This window comes from Trichechus manatus, unplaced genomic scaffold, assembly GCF_000243295.1.
Source record: "Trichechus manatus latirostris isolate Lorelei unplaced genomic scaffold, TriManLat1.0 scaffold00040, whole genome shotgun sequence".
Classification (NCBI taxonomy): Eukaryota; Metazoa; Chordata; class Mammalia; order Sirenia; family Trichechidae; genus Trichechus; species Trichechus manatus.
Window position 1 is genome coordinate 9328628 of NW_004443976.1, and position 26206 is coordinate 9354833.

The following is a 26206-nucleotide window of genomic DNA, read 5'->3' on the forward strand; positions in this document are numbered from 1 at the left end:
GAAGCCCCAGGTGCCCATCTCTGCCTCTGTCTCATGTGGCTGCCTTCCTTCTGTGTCTACCTGTGTCTCTGTATGAGGACCCCACCCTCCTCCAGCGAGACCTTATGTTAACTGATAACATCTGCAAAGACTATTTCCCAACAAGGTCACACTCAGGTACTGAAGAATTAGGACTTCAGTGGATCTTTTTGGGGGGACATAATTCAGTTTATAACAGTGGGGGAGAACTGAGGCCTGTCACTTCATCTCCTTCGTCATCAGTAAGTGTCCTCAAATGCCAGGGGGGCTTCTTTTGACCCCACAGGGTTATTTAGATGAATTAACCAGAGTCATCCTAGAGAGAAAAGCACTGTGCAGCTGTGGAGGTGGGCAGGCACCATTACTGCCATTTCAGAGGTGGGGCGCTGAGTCAGGAGGTTTGGCTCACCCCCTCACCAGCCCATGTGAGGGGCTGTGTCTTCATTCACCATCTGGCCTTCTCACCAGACCTTATTTGTCAATGTCTTAAGGTGCTAACCTCCCCAGTAGGTGTTTGCCTTTCAGATTAGGTTGTCTTGGAAACAGAAGCCACAGAGGTGCGATTTCTTTATTTCAGTTGTTGTTCAAAAACATCCCACCAATCAACAGTTTCTATGAATACAGTTCAGTGACACTGATTACATTCTTCAAGTTTTGCGACCATTCTCACTCTTCTTTTCCCAATTGTCCCTCTGCCATTAACATACCATTGTTAATGGTGGCGTTTCAGACAACCTGACGGTGAGGTTGGAGTCCAGGCTGGTGTGCAGACTGGTCTCACTTAGCATTTTAATGACACCCCCTCTAATGGGGATCCCCTAGTTGTTGAGCATTCCTGGTGACAGACACTCTGCTAGGTGCCAAGTTTGTTAAAACGTATTTCAAAACCGGGCTAATATCCTGTGTTATAGACGGCAGAGATACTGCAGCCTGGTTGAGCCATTTGCCAGAGCTCATGCAGCTAGTAAAGTGTGGAGTCAGGATTGGAACTCAAGGCTTTTTGAGCCCAAGGGCTGTTTACCCATTTCGGCCATATCAATCTCTGACCCTTGCTTAACACCCTTTAATAATATCCTGCACCCTCACCAGTTCTTTGGACAAGCACCAATATAGCCTTCCCATCTTTGATGCTCCAAAATATTTGACTCAAGCAGAAGGGACCTGGCATCTTACCCCACTGTTCCCCTTGGTTCTAGAATATTTCTCTTTTCAGTTAAACACTCATTCTCAAACCCCTGCCCCCCACTCCTCCTTTACTCTCAACCCTACTCACAGCCAGAATGTCGGTCCCCTTCCCTCCCTCCTTGCCTCCCTCCTTCTTCTTTCATCCTTGTTTTCTTTTTCTCTCCCCCCTTCTTTCTTTCCTTCCTAAGTAAACACACACACACACACACACACACACTTTTTTCATCGTAAGGCTACTTGTCTTGCATACATTTTGACCATCTTCCAGCCCTCGACAAGCCAAAGCTGTGTCTGCAGCTCCAGGTAAACATGCTAAGTGTGTTCTCATGCTCTTGGGCTTAATGACTGTGTTTGGCCAGGGGAGCACAGCCCGGCGGGGCTGCACACAGCCTGGCCGCTGTCTGTAGCTCTGAGACTGGTTGTACAGAAGACAGTCTTCCATGCCGAATCAAACCAGCTCTGCGTGTTGCCAGGTGTAGGAGACAGAAGCACTTGGTGCATAGGGGAAGGCTTTTAATTAAATTGTGAAAATGTGTAATGAAACATACATAGCAGCTACACAGAGGGCCAGAGGAGTATACGTATTTATATGAAATCCCAGGAGCTGGGAGGATTTATTCAGGGTACCGCAGGAAGTAGGGATGCGTGGATCTGCATCTTCCACAGAGCCTGGAGCAGCCTGGGAGCTGTGTGTCTCTGCTTTCAGTCTTTTCTCTTGTTTTCCTGGCCAGTGACCATCCGTGACGTTTGGGAGCTGATTTGCTTTAACCTTTCTGAACGGGGTCTGGCTTTGCTGAGCAGTGCACGGCTGCCTGCCTTCTGTGGCCAGGACTCTACTTGCAGTCAATTGACTTTCTTCAAAACGCATTGCAATTGTGGAGGCTAATTTGGACCCTCTGTCCTTATTTTGGAGCCCTGGTGGCACCCTGGTTAAGAGCTTGGCTGCTAACCAGAAGGTTGGCAGTTGGAATCCAGCAGCTGCTCCTTGGAAACCCTGCTGGAGAAGTTCTTCTCTGTCCTATAGGGTTGCTATGAGTTGAAATCAACTTGACGGCAATGGGTATGGTTTCGGGTTTTTGGTCCTTATTTTGGAATCCCTGGATGGTGTGAATCGGTAACATGCTCGGCCGCTAACCAAAAGGTTGGAGGTTTGAGCCCACCCAGAGATGCCTTGGAAGAAAGGCCTGGCAATCTACTTCTAAAAAATCAGCCATTGAAAACCTGTGGAGCACAGTTCTATTTTGCACACATGGGGTCGCCATGAGTCGGAGGTGACTTGACAGCAAATGGTTTGGTTTTTTTGGTCCTTACTTTTAAATGTTCTTTAACAACTTTTACTTTCTGTGTTGATTGAAGAAAATTTTGACTGAGCAGATAAGTAAAAAGAAGAGAATGAAAATTGCCCATCGCCCCACCACTGGGAGATCTCCACTGTGTTAGCATCTGTGCCAGTATCTTGTTTCTGTGTCGTATGTACTTTACTCAGACGTTTTTAAAGAAAAGTAATACATATGCATGGTTAAAAGAAATTAAATAGTACACAAGTACAGACAATGAAAAGTAATGAAAAGATTCCCAGTTCTCTTTGCCAGAATGAGTTGGACACTTGATGAGAAAACCCCGTTTAGCTCCGCACTGATTCGCAGCATTATTATAGGCTGTTTTCCGTCTCACTCTGCTGTGACTTGCATTAGTCACTTCCGTTAGGTCCGCACAGCAGGCCCTGAGCGGCAGCTGCTGCTGCGCTCCGGTCTGTGGATTTCAGGATTCAGCTTCTGTAGCGGGGATGCGTAGAGTGACTGGGCCCCCGACAAGCACAGTACCGCTTTCTGGGGAGGCCAAAGAGGAGAAGAAGCATTGGTGGTTCAGTGGTAGAATTCTTGCCTCCCATACAGGAGACCTGGATTTGATTCCTGGCCAGTGCACCCCATGCGCAGCCATCACCTGTCTGTCACTAGAGGCTTGCGTGTTGCTGCGATGCTGAACAGGTTTCAGCAGAGCTTCCAGACTAAGACATACTAGGAAGAAAGGCATGGTGATCTGTTTCCAAGATTAGCTACTGAAAATCCTGTGGATCACAACAGCGGTCTGATGCACAACTGATCGTGGGGTTGGTGCAGGACCTTGCAGTGTTTTGTTCTGCCACCATGAGTCTGGCCCAAAAAAACCAAACCAATCCCACTGCTGTCAAGTAGATTCTGACTCATAGCGACCCTATAGGACAGAGTAGAACTGCCCCATAGGGTTTCTAAGGCTGTACATCTTTATGGAAGCTGACTGCAGCATCTTTCTCCTGCGGCCAACTGGACAGCAGCTAACAATAACGAAGAGGAGAAAGTCACCTCTCTTCGCCGACTGCCATTTCCCTTTGTACTCTAGGGCATGCCGCTCCTGCTGTGATTGCTCTGACAGAGCAATCGCTGCCAACACCCCAGGCTTATGCAACCTCAACATCACACATGCGCTGCCTGTGACCTCCCCCGAGGAAAGCCTGGGTGCCGTGCACTCCCCAGCACCAGAGCTGCCCCAGGGTGGCTTCATCAGCCTCTAACTTCCTGGTTTATAGACAGTTGCAAAAAGTGCCAGATGTGTGTGACCTTTTCTTTTCTTTTCAACAGAAGCCTGGAATGGTCCCCCCTCCGCCAGGAGAGGAGAGCCAGACAGCCGTGCTCCCGCCTGGCTGGCAAAGCTACTTGTCACCACAGGGCCGGCGCTACTATGTCAACACCACAACCAATGGTGAGTCCTGCCCCTGTGAGCTTCGTGCACCCGGCACCCTGATTTCTGTCTCTCTGCGGGAGCAACTTTCTCCTTCCTCCTCTGCCCCCATCTTCAGCTTTTTTTCAGAAATCTACCCTCAAAGGCTGCAGTGGAGCCTTGCTCTGCCCACGGTGTTGGATGGTAGGGTCTGGGTCTGTAGTGTGGGAGTATATTCAGAAGGAAGGCTGCCCTTTAAGGTTGCTGTCATCCCTGGGACCTCACAGCCGCCTCACGCATCCTCATTGAACCCAACCTCACGGTCAGCACCTTCCAGACTGGCATCTCGAAAGGTTCTGTAGTCAAATGCTGGTTTAAATCAACTTCAACAGGTTAAGTTACCACTACGTGATTTCTCAGAAGTTTGAATGTACTGATGAGCCCCGAAGCCTCCAAAACAGTGATTGCCGAATGTTATGGCTCGAGTTGTGTCCCCCAAAACTATGTGTTGTAAATCCTAACCCCTATATCTGTGGTTGGAGCCCTCATGGCACAGTGGTTAAGAGCTCGGCTGCTAACCAAAAGGTCGGCAGTTCGAATCCACCAGCTGCTCCTGGAAACCCTATGAGGCAGTTCTACTCTGTCCTATAGGGTCGCTATGAGTCGGACTCGACTTGACAACAATGGCTTTGGGTTTCGTTTTTTGGGTATCGCTAGTTATAATCCCATTCGACAGTGGGTTTTCTTTGTTATGTTAATGAGAAAGGATTGGTGTAGGGTGTGTTTTAAGTCAATTTCCTTTGGGATATAAAAGATTAAACAAGCAAGCGAGAGAAGCAGAGATGGGGGAAGAGAGATGCCAAGCCACGTGAAGATTGCTCAGGAGCAGAAGCTCAAAACAAACAAAGATCTTCCTCCAGAGCTGAAAAAAGAAAGCCTTCCCCTAGAGCTGACACCCTGCATTTGGACTTCTAGTCTTAACTAAACTGTGAGAAGATAAATGTTATAGCCACCCAGTTGTGGTATTTCTGTTATAGCAGCACTAGATAACGAAGACACCAGTGTAGGCTTTCCGTAACCAATTGCACTACAAAAATTACTGGCTGTTCCTGAAGCATCTCACTGGGCTGGTGTTTCACAGAATGTTCTTTGGGAAATGCTGGAGCTACTTTGGATCATTCATTCTAATCGATCACACAGATTCCATGTGCATTTCTGAGTTGAATAAGACCTCACTTCCACTGTAGGGACCTCTGCTTTTTTCTTAGGAGCCTGTTGTTGCTAAGAGAGTTTCCCCATGCCCACAGTGATTATGGACTTCCCTGGACAGTCTACGGAGCTTCCAGGATATGTAGGCTCTATAGTAACTCGCACCAAAGAAATATACCTGTTGCTTTCAAGACAGTTCCAACTTATGGTGACCCCGTGTGTGTCAGAGTAGAACTATGCTCCATAGCGTTTCTAATGGCTGTGCTCTTTCAGAAGGAGATCATCAGGTCTTTCTTCCAAGGCACCTCTGGGTGTACTCAAACTGACAACCTTTCTATTAGCAGCCACATGCTTAACCGTTTGCACCACCCAGGGACTCCTTAGTCACCTGCAAGTGGGTCTATAAAGGGAAGGTGTACAGTGCAGCAGATTCTGTACCAAGGCACTGATGCAGGCTGTGGGCTCTGGCTCTGGGCAAAGCAGGCCAAGTCGGCTAACAGTTCTCTCCTGTGCTTATGACTCCCCAAGGAAATTGCCATGAGAGAATTGAGAGGATTGAAACATGGAAAATCAGATCTGGTAGGAATCCAGGATGTGCATGCCAAAGCAGACATGACACCCACCCATATCCACCAGTCGGCTCAGCCTTGGTGTCTCGCTTCCCTCCCCTGTGCCCACTTAGCTTTACAGCCACCTCTCCTCCACCAGAGGGACCATTAATGTGGTTGAGGAGTATGAGCCTGCACATGAGGGGTCCTGGTGGCAGGAGAGTCAGCTGCTGTTCAGAGGGCCAAACAGAAAGCAGCTGACAGCTGCCACTCTAGAAGGCTTGTTTGTTCATATCCCTTGGCAACCTGGTCTTCCAGGCCCAAGAGGGGGTGTCTAGTTGAAGAGGTAACCAAGGTTTCTAGGAAGAGGGAAGTTTCTGACTATTCTAATCTTGAACTTCCTCAAAGCAAGCAGATGAGCATTGCATCATTATCAGTGACCGGAGGTTTTGGAAGAGAGTGTTTACGTGCTACTCCCCACCTGTAACTTGCACGCTTTGGGCCAGATGATCCTGAATTGACTCTAGTCCTGAGTTAGCCACTCTATTGCAAAGGACCGGGGCTGGGAGGGCAGGGGGGTGTGACTTTCTAAAATTAGCGTTTTTTTTTTTTTTTTGTTTAATTAAGAGCAGAATATAGTCTCAGGGTAGAAATTCAAAGAGTACACACCCTTCCAGACATGCATGTTCTCGCTCTCGCTCCTAGCAGGTAAGTATGCATAATCTTTTTTCAATAAATTGGGAAGTATTATCCATGTTGTTCTGTAAATTGCTTTGACAATGTATTGCAGATCTTTTTCCATACTTGAACACTTCAGTCTAACTCATTCTTTTTAATAGCTGCATAGTAGTCCATTGCATGAGTATGCTGTCATTAATTAATTAGCCCTCTTTTTATTAATGGGAGTCCTTGGGTGGTGCAAAGGCTAAGTACTTGGCTACTAACCAAAAGGTCGGTGGTTCGAATCCACCGAGGGGTGCCTCAGAAGAAAAGCCTGATGATCTCCTTCAGTGTCACAATCATTGAAAACCCTATGGAGCACAGTTCTACTCTGAAACACATGGGGTCGCCGTGAGTCAGGATCAGCTTGATGGCAACTGTTACTGGTACTTCATCCTCTTAATAAGCAATGTTGTCGTTGTTGCTAGGTGTATCAAGTAGACTCATAGAGACCCCAGGTGATAGAGTAGAACTGCTCCATAGGGTTTTCTTGGATCTAATGTTTATGAAAGCAGATTGCCAGGCCTTTCTCCTGTGGAGCCGCTGTGTGGGTTTGAACCACTAACCTTTCGGTTAGCAGCCGAGTGCTTAATTGTTTGCACTGCCAGGGCTTGTCACCTTTTAGTTAGCAGACAGCATCTGGCAGCTTTTTTCTCAGACCCAGACTTTAGCATATGCCATGAGCCAGGACATCCTTATGGGCCCCAGGATACAGTGATCCCAAGGTGGCTCCAGGCAGGGGTCAACAGGCTTTTTCCGAAAAGGGCCAGATAATAAATATTTTAGGCTTTGCGAGCCACTGGGTCTCTTGTCGTGACTACCCAGCGCTGGCCTTGTAGCATAAAAGCAGCCGTAGACTACATATGTGAGTTTGACTGTGTTCCAATAAACCTACATTTATAGACACTGAAAGGTGAATTCCATATACTTTTTTACATATCATAAAACATGATTCTCTTTCAACCATGCAAAAATGTAGAAACCAGTCTTAGTTCACGAGTTCATGGCTGTATAGTAGCAGGTGGTGGCCCAGAGTTTGCTGCTGACCCCTGTCGGAGGCTATCTGCCACCTTCAGTAGGACCGACCCTACTTACCCTTTCCCTCCATCTCTGTTATCCTGACACTCATCCTGGCTCCTAGATTTTGCATTCCAGATACACGCCAGTTTTATTCATTGAATGTGCAGTTCCTTGTTTATCTATTTGATTGATTGAATCTTTCATTCAGCAAGTACTTACTGAGCTTCAAATATGTACCAGACTGAGTGCTGGCTGCTGGGAATATAATAATAAAAAGAAGCAGTCCCTGTTCTCAAAGGAAAGGCAGATTTTCCATGAATACATATTTGGTTGCAATCATGAGAAGGGCTGTGAAGGAGAAGTCCAGGGTGTTTTGAAAGCATGTCACAGACCCTGGGAGGTCAGGGAAGGCTTCTTGAGGGAGGAGGTTTTTTTTTTTTTTTAAAATTGTTGTTTGTTTGTTGACATTTATTTATTGTGGTAAATATGTATGTAACAAAACATTCACCCTTTCAACAATCTTCACATGTACAGTTCAGTGACATTAGTTGCGTTCATCGTGTTGTTCAACCATTACCGTTATCATTCCCAAATTTTTCATCCCCCTTAATAGAGGCTCAATTTCACTCAAGCACCGAGTCATTATTTCTCCTTCCTGCCCGCCCGCTTGCCTGTCTGCCTGCCCACCCCTGATGACCTCTAATAAACTTTTTTTCTATATTCTTCCCTATTCTATATATTTCATGTAAGTGGGAGCATACAATATTTGTCCTTTTGTGAGTGACTTCGTTCACTCAGCGTAATGTTTTCGAGGTTCATCCATGTTGTAGCATTGTATCAGGACTGCATTCCTCTTTGTGGCTGAGGAATATTCCATTGTATGTATAGACTACATTTTGTTTATCCGTTCATGTGTTGATGGACATTTCGGCTGTTTAGGAGGACGTATTTTGGAGTTAAAATTGGAAGGATGAGGGAGGTGAAGGGGCTGAGAATGGGAAGCACCTTCCTGAAGGCAAAGAGTTTGTCATGTTTGGTGAAGGGAGAGAAGATCAGGGTAGCTGGTGTTCTGGGAGTCATGGGGATAGCGTCTTGAGAACAGGGACAGATTGTTCTGTCTTCGAACGCCATGTTAATGCTCTTTAGTCTGCTGGAGTGGGAGGCCCAGCTGTCTTTCTGACTCTCCTCTGGAATTCCTTCTTAGACTGGTTTTGTTTGGCTGCTGTCGTGTCTTTAACATTTTTGAATTGGACTCTCTTTCTGCAAGAAATTACCTGTCAGGAAGGGTAACCTGCTTTTCTCTTACGTGCATTTATCTTGCTCTCCTGACTCCTGGAGGCATGTGAGATTGTACTTCCTGCTGGACCATTGCACCCACTCTTCTGCCCCAACTCTTGGGTCTTGTGCCCACGTGGCTCAGACCAGAGCTGCGTGCTAAAGCTCCAAGACCAGAGGTGCCCCCTTCCCAGGCAGCAGTTCATTCCTTCACACACTAGACCCACTGCCCAGGAAGCCAAGCCCATGGCAAGCGGCCACTGGCCATTACTCTCTCCCTCTTTGTCTACCTTTCTTCTAAATACTCCTAGTCTTCCTTAATCCTTATGTCTGTCTCTCTTTTTTTTTTTTTGGCAGAGGACATCCATGCAAAATAGGCATGCTGTCCCTGTTTTTATAAAACAAAACAAAAACCCCGTTGCTGTCAAGTCAAATTCTAACTCACAGCGACCCTATAGGACAGAGTAAATATACCCCATAGGGTTTCCAAGGCTGTAAATCTTGACAGAAGCAGACCGCCACATCTTTCTCTCGTGGAGCAGCCGGTGGATTTGAACCGCCTACCTTTCAGATAGCAGCCAAACGCTTAACCACTGAGCCACCAGGGCTCCTTCCTATTTTTATATCACATACAGATAGAACTATTTAAAAGCCCAATTTACATTTGTATTACCTTGCTCGGGTGAATCTGCTTATTTTCCAATCCATTTAGGATTTTCTGGATGGGGATTTTCACAGTGCTGAACACTGTGCTGGGCTCTGGGGATACAAAATCAAACAAGATGCAGTCTCTACCATCAGAGACCAAAGTTCTAATAAGGCCAGAGAAACATGTAAACCAGTAAGCATTAGGAGTATTAGCATAGGAACCTGGGGGCTTAAGGAAGGATCAGTCAGCTTTATCTGAGCATCAAACAAGACTCAGAGGAGGTGGCCCTTGACTCAGGCAGTCCAAGCAGAGGTTACTGCATGAGCAAAGACAAGGCAACAAAAGAAAAGCTAATGTATTTGGCATTGGTAATTAACAAACAGGTGAGAGAGTGTCTTAGGCTGGGTTCTCTAGAGAAGCAAAACCAGTAAAGCATATAAATATATATAGAGAGAGATTTATATCAAAGAAACAGCTCACGCGATTGTAGAGGCTGGAACGTCCCAAGTGCATGGATTAGGATAGAGGCTTCTCCTGATTCACGTAGCCGCAGGGGCTGGCAAACCCAAGATTGGCAAGTCAGAAAGCAGGGCTCTTATAGGCTGTGAATATCGATGAATCCCAAGACTGGCAGGCAAGACTGCAAGGCTTCTCCTGATTCACGTAATTGCAGGGGCTGGTGAACCCAAGATTGGCAGGTCGGAGAGCAGGGCTCCACTCACAGGCTGCGAAGATCGACGAGTACCAAGATCTGCAGATAAGCTGGTAGCTCAAGTCCCAAGAACCGGAGGTCAGATGAATAGGAGGCAGCTGCAGGATCCAGAGAGAGCAAAAAGCCAGAACGTCTGCTTATATTCAGATGCAGGCCACACCCCCAAGGAAACTCCCTTTCAACTGATTGGCTACTCACAGCAGATTCCATCATGGGAGTGATCACATATAAATACTGAGAATCATGGCCCAGCCAAGTTGACACACAATCTTAACCATCACAGAGAGATAGAGAGTTAGGGGTCTGATCAACAAAAGGCCTTATGAAGCATTCTGAGGAGTTGGTCAGTGGGAAGCTGTGGAAGAATTTAAAATGGCAGCATGAGATGATCAGAATACTGTGGCAAGATTGCTTGTGCAGCAGAGCAAAGGATTAGAGGACAGGAAGCATGGAGCCCAGCAACTATATGAGAAGAGAAATAATGAGATCGAACACCAAGCCCACAGGACTGGCTGGAGAGAAGGTAGAATCTGCCCAACAGAATGTGCTAGATCAGGGAAAGAGAGATCTTGGATTTCTCCCCATTCTCTGCCTTGGGCGACTGAGTCCTGCAATGAGAATAAGGGACATGAGGGTGGAGAACAGGTTTGCAAGGAAGAAAATATATCCATATTGAGCATAGGGTACCTTGGGGGACATTCAGGGAGAGACGTCTAGCAGGTATTTAGATGATTGGGTCTGGGATTCAGGGGACATTGAGACTAGAGATGGGAATTTAGGAAGCCATGTGAGGGCATGGTTTGGCAAGCAGAGAGCAGATTGGATTTCACCCTTTGCACTCCTTGGCCTGACACCATTGCTCAGTGACCAACCTGCCCAACCACAATGGGCAGTGCAGGGTTTGCATTTCATCAGCAGAGAGATGAAGTCATGGGAATGCAGGAGACCACCCAGGATACACTTCTAGGAGAGAGTCCTGCAGAACAACATTGAAGGGAGGGGCAGAGGAGATTTGAAGGAATTGTCAGAGATATGTTGGAGTCAGGAGAAGGTAAGGCCATAAAAGGCAAGGGAGAAGAAATTTTTTAGAAGGGAAGTCAGAGACAGACTGAAATATTGATCATATTTATGGTAGGGGTGATATTTTAGATCACTGGGGAAAGCACAGATTATTTAATAAATGGTACTGGGACAAATGATGAGGGCATTGGCAGTTCAGTGGTAGAATTCTTACCTTCCATGCACGAGAGCTGAGTTCGATTTCTGGCAATGCACCTCACGCACGCCTACCACCATCTGTCAGTGGAGGCTTGCGTGTTGCTATACTGCTGAACTGGTTTCAGGGGGGCTTCCAGACTAAGATGTGCTAGGAGGAAAGGCTTGGTGGTCTACTTCCAAAAATCAGCCAATGAAAACCCTGTAGATCACAATGGTTCAGTCCACAACATTTTGTTCCATTCTGCACGAAGTCGCCAAGAGTCAGGGCCCTACTTGACGGCATCTGATAACAAGGAGCCCTGGTGGTGCAGTGGTTAAGACCTACGGCTGCTAACCAAAGGTTCGGCAATTCGAATCTACCAGCTGCTCCTTGGAAACCCTATGCGACAGTTCTACCTTGTCCTATAGGGTCACTATGAGTCGGAATCCACTCAACGGCAACGAGTGGTTCGGGTTAATAACAACTACAACTGGGTCAAATGGCTACCAGGAAGTCTCAGAGAGTAAATCAATGTAATAATGCCACTGCTTTCATATAAACTCACCAAAGCCATCAGAGCATGCTTTATTAGATTTTGAGAAGCCTCCATCCTGAGTCCCTACCCATGGCTTATGGCATCAAGAAGGGTGACCTTGAGCCCAGCCCCAAGAACTCTAGGATTTCTGAAATCAGGGAATTACTTGTCCTACACTGTCTAGGAAAGTGCTCCATTCCCACCAAAAGTTAACTCTGTTGCCAAACATTGGGGCTATGTTTAGTTTATGGATAGTGATCTAGTATCAATAGCCTGCCCTATATTTCAAGAGATATTTGTTGCCATTTATAAATTGGCCAGATATGCATGATTCCTTGCTTAATAGAGATACGGTCATAGGTATTCAGGTCCTGTTTTTGGAGAAACATTGGCCTTTTAGATACTGCTTAGGATACAGTTTGTCATTTGGATATTGAAGGAGTATTTCAAGTCAGTATTGAAGGCCAAGGTTAATGTTTTTTTTTTTAATTGGGGTGAAATCCAAGATTAATTTTGTTTAATGTACCAATTAGTAGTTTAATGTATGGGTCAGTATTTACCTTCCACTTATTAATCTTGTGCGCACTAGTTTCTATTTGTTGTATCTATGTCTTTCATTTCTAAAGAAGGAGGATTATTTGAGGGGGATGCCTTAGCCCAGTTCCTCTAGAAAGCAGAGCCTGATGCAAGGATTAAGTTGTAGTTATCACTTTATTCAGTAGGTACAAGCCCAGAGCACTGAGAGTAGGTAAGAAAGGGAAGGGGGGGAAAAGAAGATGCCCCCCCAGTACTAGCTACTGTTTCACAGGAGCTGCAAAGAGACCCAGCAGGTCACTCAGCAAGTGTGTTTGTTGACACACAGCACCTCTCTGGAAGGGTTGCAAGGAGTAACCATGCCTTGAGGTAGTCCACAGGAGAGCAGGGGTATTTTATCTGCTCACCTCCCTTTTGTCTCCTATTTCCCACTGGCGAAGGTTCTCCTCTTGGAGAGCTATTTCCCCACACTTTAGGGTTGCACCATATGACCCCCAGCAGCCTCACAAAAAGCCTAATTCCACACGCCGCAGAGGGATGCTTCACCGAAGTCCAAGGGGAATAGATATCCAAGCTGGCTGAGGTGCCAACCAAAATAGAAGGAGGCATTTGAGGGAAATACAAGGAACAGTCCAAGGTCTGTGTCCTAATAGAGAGACTGCTGCAACAGACATCTCTCTCTGACCTAAGACCTTGATGATTTGATCATTCTTAAAAGTGGATTCAGTGGCTAGTGACTTTTCTATAGAATCCTAGGAGGAAACTTCCAGATCATCTAGCACAGGGCTTGTCAAACTACAGCTCATGGGCCCGGTTCAGCTCACAGCTTGTTTTTGTAAATAAAGTTTTATCGGAACACCACCACCACTAGTTGCCATTGAGTCAGTACCAACTCATGGCAACCCCATGTGTGTCTGAGTAGAACTGTGATTTATTGGAACACGGCACAGCCATGCCCATTATTTATGGATTCTTTATGGCTGATTTCTGCTATGAGGGCAGAGGTGACTAGTTGCAACAAAGACTATGTGGCCCACAAAGCCAAAAATATTTACTATCTGGACCTTTCCAAGAAAAGTGTGATGATTCCTGGTCTAAAAAATAGAACCATTCATTTCACACATAAGGAAATGGAGGCCTCAACACAGTAAAAGGACTTTCTCAAAGGTGATGTCGTTAGTTGCCTTCGAGTCGATTTGTGCAGAGTAGAATTGCTCCATCAGGTTTTCAAGGCTGTGACCTTTCGAAAGTAGATCGCCAGGCTTGCCTCTGGGTGGGTTTGAACTGCCAACCTTTCGTTTAGCAGTCGAGCACTTAACCATTTTCGCCACCTAGGGACTCCTTTCTTAAAGTTACTTGGCCATTTATAAGCCAAGCTATGTCTGGCACCTCGATCTTCTAATCTTTTCTTTTTTGCTTCAGTATTTAGGAGGATGTGGAATGGTGTTTGATGGTGATGACTTAATTTGTAACAAGGATGACTGAGTTCATGGATTAGGAAAAAAGAACATTTATTTTTAAGAGAAATGTAGCAATCTTGTTTGAGCATCAGCCCAAACCCAGGAGAGCTGGGAATTGTTTTTTAAGCTCTTTTGACAAAGAATCCATACGTATAAATGTTTTATTGTGTTTGTGAATGAAGCTTCGAGGATTAAACCAGGATTTGAGCTTTTGGTCTCATTTGCCAGATAGTAGGTAACTTTTTCTTGACTTCTTGTTTTAATTTTTCTTTAAATGAGTGGATTCTCATTTAACTTTATTACACCAGGAGCTAATGTGAGTTTCTGGATAAGTTTTCCAGTAGAACACTTTTAAAACATTCTTTGAGCTTTTCTTTGTTACAAATAATTGGATACTTTTCTAACTCCTCAAACAGAACAGCCCCGAGAATTCCATATTAATAAAAGTTGCCCCAAGAAACATCTATACCCAAAAACATTGATCTGTTTTCTTGTGTCCACCTGTATTGAACAAATGTGAGACTAAAACGGATGTTTGTATTTGGCACACATTCTGTTGATTGCATTAGCTCTTTTTTTTAATGAATTTTTGTGTATGTTCATATACAGTTATTTTAGCATAATTATTTTTCTTTAATGCACTTTTAGTGGAAGACCATTAGATCCTAAAGCTTACTATTAATCTGCTTATGGGTGGGTGTATTTTTTTCTTCCAAGGCATCCATTTTAATCTGTTTCAGTAATATTTAGGTGAGTGACACATTCCTTATTTCTCACCAGTTTTTAAGACTGACGATTGCTTAGCCTTGTGTCAGATGCTGAGTAAGTTAGAGAGTCATTCACACTGCCTGTCAAGTTGAAGTAAAAAGACAACGAAAAAAAAAAAAAAGATTTTATCCTTTGCTGTATTCTGGGATGTTGAATTACTTTGAAAAAAGACTGCTTATTGGTAAACAATGTTCCTGACTGGCTGGTAGGTGGAGCCACTGACTAGCAGCAAGTGGTTTCATTATGGAAGCAAAAAAAAAGAAAAAGAAAAAAAAAAAGGAATGTGTGTGCTATGACCCAGTAATTCTACTCCTAGTTTTTTACCCAAGAGAAATGAAAACATATCCCCACATAAAAACCTGTATATGAATGTTCATGACAGCATTATTCATAATAGTCAAAAAGTAGAAATAACTCAAATGCCCATCAACAAATGAATAGATAAACAAAATGTGGTATATCCATACAGTGGGCTGTTACTCAGCCCTAAAAAGGAATAAAGTACTGATACGTGCTACTACGCGGATGGACCTTGAAAACATGCTGAGTGAAAACAGCCAGACATTAAGAACACATTATGATTCCATTTATATGAACTATCCAGAATAGGTAAATCCACAGAGACAAGGTTAGTGCTTGCCAGAGGCTGGAGGGGGAGGAAGAAGTGGGGAGTGACAGCTAAAGAGTGTGAGATTTCTTTGTGAGATGATGAGCATGTTCTAAACGTAGATAGTAGCAATGGTTGTACAACTCTGTGAATATACTAAAAAGCCATTGAATTGGATGCTTTGAAAGAGTGAATTTTATGGTATGTGAATTATATTGCAACACGGTTGCTTTTAAAAATGAAATATGTGGGACTGGTGGCCAAGTTGGTCACTTTCTTGGTGTCTTTCAGAGACAGTTACTTAGGTGCCCGTGTTGGAAATTCCTGGTGCCCGATCCCCAAACTTCCCTGCGCATTAGAAGCACCCAGGGAATTTGTTAAAAAATACCAACGTGCATTTCCCACCACAAGCCTACTGAATCAGGATCTGGTATTCGTAGAGATTAAAATTTCCGCTTTATAATTGAAGTGTTTTCTAATAGTCATCCCCTATTTTTTACTTGCAAGGAGATTTAGTGGCAAGATTGGGGAAAGCATAGTCCATGGATCAGATCTTAGAAAGTTGAGGAGTAAACTTAAATTCAGTTTTCTGTAACAGAAATACAATGAGAAAATACAATTGTCAACAGAAATGGGTAAACATGCATCATAGTCCCAAGGTTAAAGTTTATATAACCAGAAACTATTGTAGTTAAAGTAGAATCTCACAGAAGAGCTACTTAAAGACAAATAACTCAATTTTACAGTGACAAGATAGAGAATGAGTATAAAATTGCCAAGAACAGCCCTTCACCTGGCTAATGTTTGTATTTTAAGCGTCGTCAGGGGATCTGACTCATGTGTATTTCCCAGTTTTTATTCTTATCTGTATAACAAAGTGTAATGGCAGGTCTTGTAATTGCAAAGCTTTTGAGACAAAACCTCAAAACTTTTTTTGATGTCAGCATTTTTGCTATTAAAGAAACTCTGGTTTCCACTCTGTTTCAAGCTAAGGTTGAATCAAAGAATTTGGGGCTTATTTAAGATTTTAATTGTTACATCCTGGGTAGCACTCAGACATCTGGACAAGATAAACATCATCCTTGCCTTGATGGAATTTAATCTAGCGAAACGGCTCCAGCCTTGGGGTTATAAAGTTTCTTCTTTTATCTTTCTCTTCTCTGGAGATTTTTAGACATCTTAACTTGCCTTTACTTTGGTTAGGAGGTGGGTGCCAGTGAACAGCCATGGTCCCCTCACCATTCATCATACTGCAGGGCCCAGGGGCCTGGCGAGTCCAGTGGAATCTGATTGTATCGACTGGCTAATCTGTGTGAAGTGACAGAATCTGTACCAGTCATTAAATCAGCCAATGTTCATTAATTAAAGGCCAAAGAAAGTATGAGACAGCTGTGAATTGTGTACCCATAAGAAATGATGTTTGCTTAGTTTGAACTCAAGAAAAGTGCTGGTCTGTGATGGCTAAATTCCTAGGGAAATGGCATTATAGTGCTTGTGTGACCATTTTAGGGGAGGGGAAGCTGACAGTCAGGGCAGGGTCAGGACCTGGTGCACTGTTCTTGAAGACACAGGTCTAGCAGATGTCATGCTGAATTGTCTCCAGCGCTAGAGGCTGTCCACAGAAGCATTTTATTCTGTATATAAATAATCCCATGGCCCTTGAGTTGATTCCAACTGATGGTGACCCCATGTGCTTCAGAGTAGAACTGCACTCCTGTATGGTTTTCTTGGCTGTAATCTTACAGCAGCAGATCTCCAGGCCTTTCTTGCAAGGTGCTGCTGTGTGGATTCAAACTGCCAACCTTTTGATTAGTAGCTGAGAGCAAGCTGTTTGCACCACCCAGGGAGCTTTGTGTGTACAGGACTTAGAAATGTTCATTTAGTTGCCAACATTGAAAAGTTGGGAGGTTTCTCATACTCATCCAGATACCTGTCTTCTCTCAAAAAATTGTGAGCCGTGGCTGCACTTAATTCACCTTCCTGCCTGAACACAGCTGGTGGAGCAGAGGAGGTTGCCACTCCCCCGATTCTTTTATGCTCAGTTGGCTTTATGTATGTATTTGACTTGTCTAGCTCTTGTGGGAGTCCTGGTGGTGCAATGGTTAAGAGCTGAGTTTTGTCCTGTGTTCAGAACAGGGCTTCAAGCCAGTTCTTCCCAGTTCAGTCATGGCCAAGGAGGCGACACTGGAACAGACCCAAATTTTAAAAATTTTAAAAATTTGGGTGAATCGGAACCATAACTGGAATGGGAAGAATTAACAGATTGAAGCCCTGCTAGAAACTTAATTCTCCCTCTTAAAAAACAAGGGCAGCATGCAAGTTGCATAGCAACCAAATCTCTTGCCCGTCAGATTCTGCACAGTCAGAAGCAGCGGTTCTCAACTCACAGATGGCAGCTGACTGCGCCACTTTGAAAGTGTGTTTCTCTCCTCAGTCCTGACAAAAATCCATTCTCACACATTAGGCCCCTGAAAGGGCTCTCTGTGCTTCTTCCATGTCTCCCATTCCAGGGCTTTAACCCATAATTTTTCCTGTTCTGGTTCTGGATCACTCAATTTTTAAAATTCAGGTCTCTTCTGGTTTCGTTTTGTCAGCCATAATTGAACCAGTTTTAACCAGTTTGAAGCCCTGGTTCAGACAGAACATCATGATTTTGTATCAAGTGTTGCAGATAAGAGGAGGCATTAGACCCAAAGTGAGGAAGATATTTTATAAATGGGCTTGGAAATCAGAGACTGGGCCAGACAAGAGAATAAAGAATCTAGGGAGAAATAACTGACTTGTTAGTTGCCATTGAGTCGGCTCCAACTCATGGCAACCTTATATGTGACAGAATGAAACATTGCCTGATCCTGCACCATCTTCATGATCATTGGGATGTTTGAGCCCATTGTTGTGGGTATTGTGTCAGTCCATGTCACTGAGGGTTTCCCTTGTTTTTGTTGGCCCTCTACCAACCATGATGTCCTTGTCTAGTGATTGGTTTTTCCTTATGACGTGTCCAAAGTAAGTGAGTCTAGGTCTCACCATCCTCGATTCTAAAGGGCATTCTGGTTGTATTTCTTCTAAGACTTATTTGTTCATGCTTCTGACAGTGCATGATATATTCAGTATTCTTTGCCAATACCGCAATTCAGATGCATCAATTCTTCTTCTGTCTTCCTTTGTCATTGTTCAGCTCTCGCATGTATATGAGGTGATTGAAAAGACCAAGGCTTGGGTCAGGTGCGCCTTAGTCAGCAAAGTGGCATCTTTGTGGTTTAAAACTTTAAAAAGGTCTTTTGCAGCAGATTTGCCGAATGCAATGTGTCACTTGATTTTTTTGACTGCTGCTTCCATGAAGATTGATTGTGGATCTAAATAGAATGAAATCCTTGACAACTTCAGATTTTTCTGCGTTTATCTTGATGTTGTTTTTCGGTCCGTTTGTGAGGATTTTCGTTTTCTTCATATTCAGGTGTAATCCATTCTGAAAGCTGTAGTCTTTGACTTTCATCAGTAAGTTCTTCAGGTCATCTTCATTTGTGGCAAACACAGATGTGTCATCTGGGTATCACAGGTTGTTAATGAGTCTTCCTCCAATCCTGATGCCACTTTCTTCTTCATATAGACCAGCGTCACAGATTATTTGTTCAACAAAACCAAAACCAAACCCATTGCTGTTGAGTCTATTATGACTCATAGCAACTCTACAGGGCAGAGTACAACTGCCTCATAGAGTTTCCAAGGCTGCAGTCTTTACGGAAGCAAACTGCCACATCTTTCTCCCAAGGAGCATCTGTTGGGTTCAAACCACCAACCGTTCAGTTAGCAGTCAAGTGCTTAACCACTGCGCCACTGGGGCTTTTTTTATTATTAAGCATGCAGATTGGATAAGTGAAAGGATACAACAGTTACGAGGCATCATTTTCAAGAAGCACTTTTAAACGCATCCCACCTTTGCCTTATTCCAGGAGCTTTTATGAGCACCTGACATATTTATGCAGGAAGCATTGCCGGGGGTGGGGGGTTAATAGTGGGGGACTGGCTGCAGCAGAAATTCAAGGGCCACAGGAAAGGGCAGTCTGGACAGATGTAACCAGTGTAGCTGTTTAAAGGGTTAGGTCCCATCGAGTCAGGAAAACTCCCAGCAAAAATAGAAGTTATCTATAGGCTACATTCTGATAAGTACCTGCGCAAGGACCATGTGAATTGATTATCAAGTGACAAGTATTTACTAAATGCCTTCTCCGTGCCAAGCTCTAATTATCCACGTGAATTGCTTCTTTCAGAGGTGGTGTGGGTAAACACAATGCAAATGGCCACATGTTTGCAAAGACTGAATGCTTCCCGAAGTGGATATTGGATTGTTAAATGGGACTTTCCTTGTGAGTTGGAGTCATTTTTTCCCTGCCTGACTATAGCTCTAAAGGTCCCTTTTGGCTCTAAAATTCTATAAAACCATGTGTTGCACCCTCATACATGCTCATCACCCACAACTGTTTGGGAATCGGCCCCCATAGGTAAAGCTGGCATGAATTTCCATGGATCAGGTCTTTATTGTTGGAGGAAGATCTCAGGGTGGGGTAACAGCTTTTTTGCTCTTTCGGTCTGAGTTGGATTCCAGAGTAGGCAGTGCTCGCCCAAGAAGTGTGGGAGGAAAACAGGGTGAGAAGTTAGTCATGCCACATGCAGATATTTGCTGCATGCCCACTCCCTGCGAGCACTGTACCGGGCTGAGCAGAGGGACCCTGGCACCGTAAGGGTCTTCTCATCCTGGGACAGATTGTTCACGGGGCCAGAGTCAGCAATGCCTGGAAATGTCTGTTGAGCGACGCTCCTGCCCGTTTGCCAGCTGTGGTCAGTGCCTGTCTGCATGGCCAAGGATACCTTCAGCTGGAGAAGAAATCGCTCCTCTCCTGTAACAGAGTCATGTGAGAGTTGAGGAATTTATCAAGGTGTATGGCAAACGGAGGAGGCCTGGGGTGGTGCAAACAGTTAACACACTTGGCTGCTAACTGGAAGGGTGGAGGTTTGAGTCCACCCAGAGATGCCTTGGAAGAAAGGCCTGGCAATCTGCTTTCCCATAATCAGCAATTGAAAACCCTAGGGAGCACAGCTCTGCTTCGATACACGTAGGGTTGCCAGGAGTTGGGGTCAACTCACAGGAAACTGAAATGGAACAGGGATGGACTTGAAACAATGTGCTGGAGTTAGGATCCTGCCTCCCACCACCACCACCACCACCACCACCAACAAAAACTTGGCCAGGCGTTAACCTTTTAGTGACTGGATTGTTCAATTGGACTTTCACTGTGGCTTGGAGTCCCATTTAACAGAGGAAGGGGGTCCTGGTGGTCAGGGGCACTTGGGCTGGGGAGGTCAGAGCAGATGCACTTTCTTAACTGTTACAGAATTTTTCATTATTTTACAACTGGTATGACTGTATTCATGTGCTGTCTGCTGGGTACCTGCTGAATACCTGCTGGGTACCTGCTGTATACCTGCCATCCCGTGCTCTCTGCTTGTTTCCTTGCCACCCCTCTGGGCCCCGCCAGGAACTCTGACCTTGGTAGCTTCCATTCCCCTTTGAGGCTGACCCCCTGGCCTCCTGTATCTCATTTGTCCAGACTTTCTTGCCCCTGGACTCCACATGTTGAAGGACCTCCATCCCTGCCTCCCACTGTCCCCAGACAGCTCAGTCCTTTGCTTCCCCTGGTGCAGCGTAGCAAACCACTAGAGGTATCTTGAGGCACTGCTAAGCCAAAGAAGTGATGTTGTGTCCTCCTCCATGCTATGGAGAGGTTGCTGTGGGTCGCCTAGGTCTCAGACACCTGGCAGAAGGCTCAGGTGGCAGTGGCAGCAGAAGGATGGCCTGCTTTCCAATAGCACTGCCAGGCCCTCAGTGAATGTGGGTATGGACTCTTGGTGAAATGCATGTGCAGCTGCCTGATACCAGAATCCGGGTAGCTCCAGGAGAAGTGGAGTTGGATTTTACTTTGTACAAGCTGCAGAAGAGAGACACTTAAAAAGCAATTGATTCCCAGATACTTTTGACACTTCTCTCGACTGCTTTCAAGTAAACCAGAGAGGACTTGGCTGAAAGTCGTGCCTACCCGCCTGCTCCCGCCTGCTGCCTTAGACACCATGTGTTACAGAGTCGAACTGCTCCATAGGGCTTTCTTGGCTGTAGTCTTTATGGAAGCAGATTGCCAGGCCGCCTTCTGCAGTGCCGCTGGGTGGGTTTGAACTGCCAACCTTTAGGTTAGTAGTCAAGTGCAAACTGTTTACTCTCCCACCTCCAGCTTGACTCTTTCCTAGTGTATTCACTTCCGTCCTGCATCCTCAGGATCCTGAGGTCTCAATGACCCTATTTCTAAAGGGGAGGATTGGGCTAGTCCCAAAAGCCCTTTCAAGCTCCGTTGCCCCTGAGGAGTCGGTGCTGGTGAGCACTACAGAGGCAAGCCCCGCTCCTGCCACCACCTCTCTCCTGTCTCCGATTCCCAGTGGCTGGGGTGCCCTCCACTCTGATCATGCACCCTTACATCCAAGTGGAGGGGAAGTTCTGGTTCACAGTGATGCTCTCTGAGTGATGAGACTGAGGGATTTTTATTTCCTTTTCTCACTTTCTCCGTTTTTCAGTGTTTTTTTTTTCCTCCTGAACCTGTGTTACTTTTATGAGCAGGATAAAAATAATTGCTCTAAAGAAGAAGTAATTTTGCTCTCTTTTGCTTTCCATTCCCCAGTATAACATGCCATCATTCTCAGTTCCTCTATTTGCTCAGACTTCTGTTTTCATTCTCTTACTTTTTCTCCTCCCCTGCTAGAATCCACCAGTGGTATCTTTGGGCATTGCTAACTAACCTTATGGGATGAGGTCGTGTCCTGGCCAGCAGGGATTTATGTACCAGGCTGAGTTGCCCAAACCTGAGCTGAAAGGGCTTAGGTCTTGTTGTTGCTGTAGGTGCTGCTGAGTCGGTTCCGACTCACAGCGACCCTGTGGCCAACAGAACGAAACACTGCTCCGTCCTGCGCCATCTTCACAATCTTTGTTATGCTTGAGCCCATTGTTACAGCCACTGTGTCAATCCATCTCATGGAGGGTCTTCCACTTCTTCGCTGACCCTCTGCTTTACCAAGCATGATGTCCTTCTCCAGGGACTGATCCCTCTTGACAGCATGTCCGAGGTATGTGAGACAAAGTCTCGCCATCCTCGCTTCTAAGGAGCATTCTGGCTGTACTTCCCAGACAGATTTGTTCGCTCTTTTGGCAGTCCATGGTGTATTCAGTATTCTTCACCAACACAACAATTCAAAGGCGTCAGTTCTTCTTCGGTCTTCCTTATTCATCGTCCAGCTTTCACATGTATATGAGATGATTGAAAACACCATGGCTTGGGTCAGGCACATCTTAGTCTTCAAGGTGATATCTTTGTGTCTACAGGCCTTGTAGACGTCAAATAAGGAGCGTCTGACAATGCGGCCCTGCCCACTGAGCCATGGAAGGAGGAGAGACCTGGCCGGGAGTTAAGGAGTCTTCCCTTCCTTCTCTTCCTCCTCCTGCCTCAGATGAAGTCTTAACTTGCTTTCTGCTGCTGGTATATGTCTTCATTTCCCCGTGCGACTATAAGAGAAATACCACAAGTGGGTGGCTTTCAAGAACAGAAATTTATTTCCTCACAGTTCCAAAGTCTGAATTAGGGTCTTGGCCGTGTCACTTCATCCTGTGGGCATCTCTGCTAGTTTTTTGTGTCTGCCAGCGATCCTTGGAGTTCCTTTGCTTGTAGATAATCCTCACAATTTATCTTCCCCTGTATATGCATCTTTGTCTAATCTGCTCGTTTTATAACTCAGAAGTGATTAGATTTAGAGCCCTCTCTACTCAGGTATGACCTAATTAACATAACAAAAACCCCTATTTCAAACAGGATTGCATCTGCAGATATAGGGGTTAGGATCCAATACATAGTTTGTTGTTATTGTTAGGTATCATCAAGTTGACTTCTACTCATAGTGACCCCATGTGACAGAGTAGAAATGCCCCATAGGGTTTTCTAGGCTGTAATCTTTACAGGAGCAGATCACCAGGTCTTTCTCCTGCAGAGCCACCAGGTGGATTCGAACCTCTAATCTTTTGGTTAGCTGCTGAGCACCTAAATGTTGTGCCACCAGGGCTCCTACACTTATTTTATGGGGGACACAATTCAATCTGTAACCAAAACCAAACCCAACCCACTGCTGTCAACAACTCAGCAACGCTATAAGACAGAGTAGAACTGCTGCGTAGGGTTTCCAAGGCTATAAATCTTTGCAGAAGCAGACTGCCACATTTTTCTCCTGAGGAGCTACTGCTGAGCTCGAACCGCTGACCTTTCAGTTAGCAGCTGAGCACTTAACCACTGTGCTACCATAAACCAAACCCGTTGCTGTCGAGTTGATTCCAACTCATAATAACTCTATAGGGCAGAATAGAACTGCCCCATAGGATTTCCAAGGAGTGGCTGGTGGATTCGAACTGCCGACTTCTTGGTTAGCAGCCACACCCTAAACCACTGTGCCAACATGTGCCATCAAGACAGTATGTAAAAATTATATGTATTGATAGTGATTGGAGGCAGGGTGACACTAACTACAGACAAGGGTACCAAGAGGACAGAGCAGGGGGCAAAGCCTTTGGAACAGAAGAACAACGTAGAGCATAGGATGCTGTTTGACACCGTGTCCCCACCTAGCTGGCTCAACTCTTTCCTATGAAGAGTGAATTCTTATTACCAGGTGTGAAAGTTAAAATGATCTTAACTAGCAGAATTGAAAGATGGGGAGGAAAACCTGAAGTGAATTCTACCAGGACCTGAATATTTGTGGTCTTGGTTGATTTCTTCTTTGCTTTCAAAGCATCTGCTCTGTTGGGTGCGCTCCTCTTTTCCTCGATCTCTCAGGCCATCTTGAAGGATTTTCTGCAGTTTTCTTCAGCACCGCCAACTTGGAGGAGATGGAGTGACCAGTGGGTACTTTCAAGTTAGGAATACTTTGTTTTGATTGTTGTGTCTCTCTTTTTTTAATGCCCTGCGCGGTAAGAATCAGCATGAATCCAAGCCCCAAATGTGGGGATTAATCCAGCCCTCACCTAAGCAACGTCATGATAAATGGAGAAAAGATTGAAGTTGTCAAGGATTTCGTTTTACTTGGATCCGCAGTCAACAGTCAAGAAATTTGCATTGGGCAAATCGGCTGCAAAAGACCTCTTTAAAGTATTAAAAAGCAAATATGTCACTCTAAGGACTAAGGTGTGCCTGACCCAAGCCATGATGTTTTCAATGCCCTCATATAATGTGAAAGCTGGACAATGAATAAGGAAGGCCAAAGAATTGACGCCCTTGAATTATGGTGTTGACGAAGGATACTGAATATACCATGGATCGCCAAAAGAATGAACAAGTCTGTCTTCGAAGAAGTACGGCCAGAATGCTCCTTAGAAGCGAGGATAGCGAGACTTTGTCTCACATACTTTGGACATGTTGTCAGGAGGAATCAGTCCCTGGAGAAGGACATCATGCTTGGTAAAATAGAGGGTGAGTGAAAAAGAGGAAGACCCTCCATGAGATGGATTGACACAGTGGCTGTATCAATGGGCTCGAGTATAGCAACGATTGTGAGGATGGTGCAGGACCAGACTGTCTTGTTCTGTTGTATATAGGGTCACTGTGAGTTAGTACCAACTTGATGGCACCTAACAACAACAACAACACCTTCCCTCTTCTCCATCCTCATCGTCAGCCCCCCCTGCGACACTCTTTCTCTGACCCTAGCCACCTGGAGCTAGGTCAGAGCTCACAAGTTAAAAGGACACCGTCCTTAAGACTGCCAAACAGGCAGCCTAGGACAGAGGCACCTTACTTGGGGTAAAATAGGTCCTTTACTCCGCATGCTTCTCCCCCAACACCTGGAGACAGGGAACACCTGTCACAGAGAGAACTCTGCCCTTCCTTGTCTTGCTGTAGGACAGCGGTTGTCACGTAGGCCAGCAGCATCAGCATCTCCTGGGAAATGTGTTAGAAATGCACATTTCCCAGCCTCAGCCTAGATGCTGTGAATCAGAAACTCTGGGGATGAGCCCAGCAATCAGGTTTGTTTTTAAGTTTGGGCATTGCCTTTTTTTTGGTGGTAAAATATATGTAACAAAGCCTTTGCCATTTCAACCATTCTTCCATGTACCATTCAGTGACATCAGTAACGTTCACTGTGTTGTGCCACCATCACCACTGTCCACTTCCAAATTTTTTCATCACCTTTAACAGAAACTCAGTGTCCCTAACCCCCTCCTACCCGCCCCTGGTAACCACTGATAAACTTTGGTCTGTATGCATTTGCCTGTTGTAGAAATTTTCCTATCGGTGGGATCCCCAGCAATGTGTGTTTTAAGAAGCCCTCCAGAGGATTCTGATGTGCTCTGAAGTCTGAGAAGCTCGACTTCAAGCCCTTCTTGCAGGCTGTCCCATCCCTCACATTCTAGCACCTCCTTGAATGGGCCAAGATTTCAGTCCTCTCTGCGCATGCGGTTTTCCAAGGAATCTCAGTTCATTCAACTCTAAAGCACTACCTGTTTCTTCTCCATTTTATGTGGTCTTCATCTCCTGAATGCCCTTTCGTTTTCTTTATTGTTGTAGTTTAAGTGAAAGTTTACATTTCAAGTTAGTCTCTCATACAAAACTTTATACATACATTGTTATGTGACCCTAATTGCTCTCCCCATACCGTGACAGCACACTCCTCCCTTCCACGCCTGATTCCCCATGTCCATTCAACCAGCTCCTAACCCTCTCTGCCTTCTCATCTCACCTCTGGACAGAAGCTGCCCGTTTAGTCTCTTGTATCTACTTGAGCTAAGAGGCACATTCTTCATGAATATCACTTTATGTCCCACAGTACTGTCCAATCTTTTTCTGAAGAGTTGGCCTCGGAAATTGTTTTAGTTAGTTCTGGGCTGATAGAGAATCCAGGGGCCATGCTTTCTGGGGTTCCTCCAGTCTCAGTCAGACCATTAAGTCTGGTCTTCTTACTAGAATTTGAGTTCTGCACCCCACCTTTCTCC

At 45.2% G+C, this 26206-nt stretch overlaps 1 protein-coding gene across 1 annotated transcript in view; it reads left to right on the forward strand.

The window, feature by feature from the left end:
• GAS7 (growth arrest specific 7) overlaps positions 1–26206 on the forward strand; it is a 275274-nt gene that overhangs the window by 183773 nt on the left and 65295 nt on the right. Inside the window, exon 2 of the mRNA XM_004376199.2 lies at positions 3822–3942. Coding sequence (XP_004376256.1) covers positions 3822–3942 — 121 coding nt within the window. The remainder of the gene's footprint in view (positions 1–3821; positions 3943–26206) is intronic.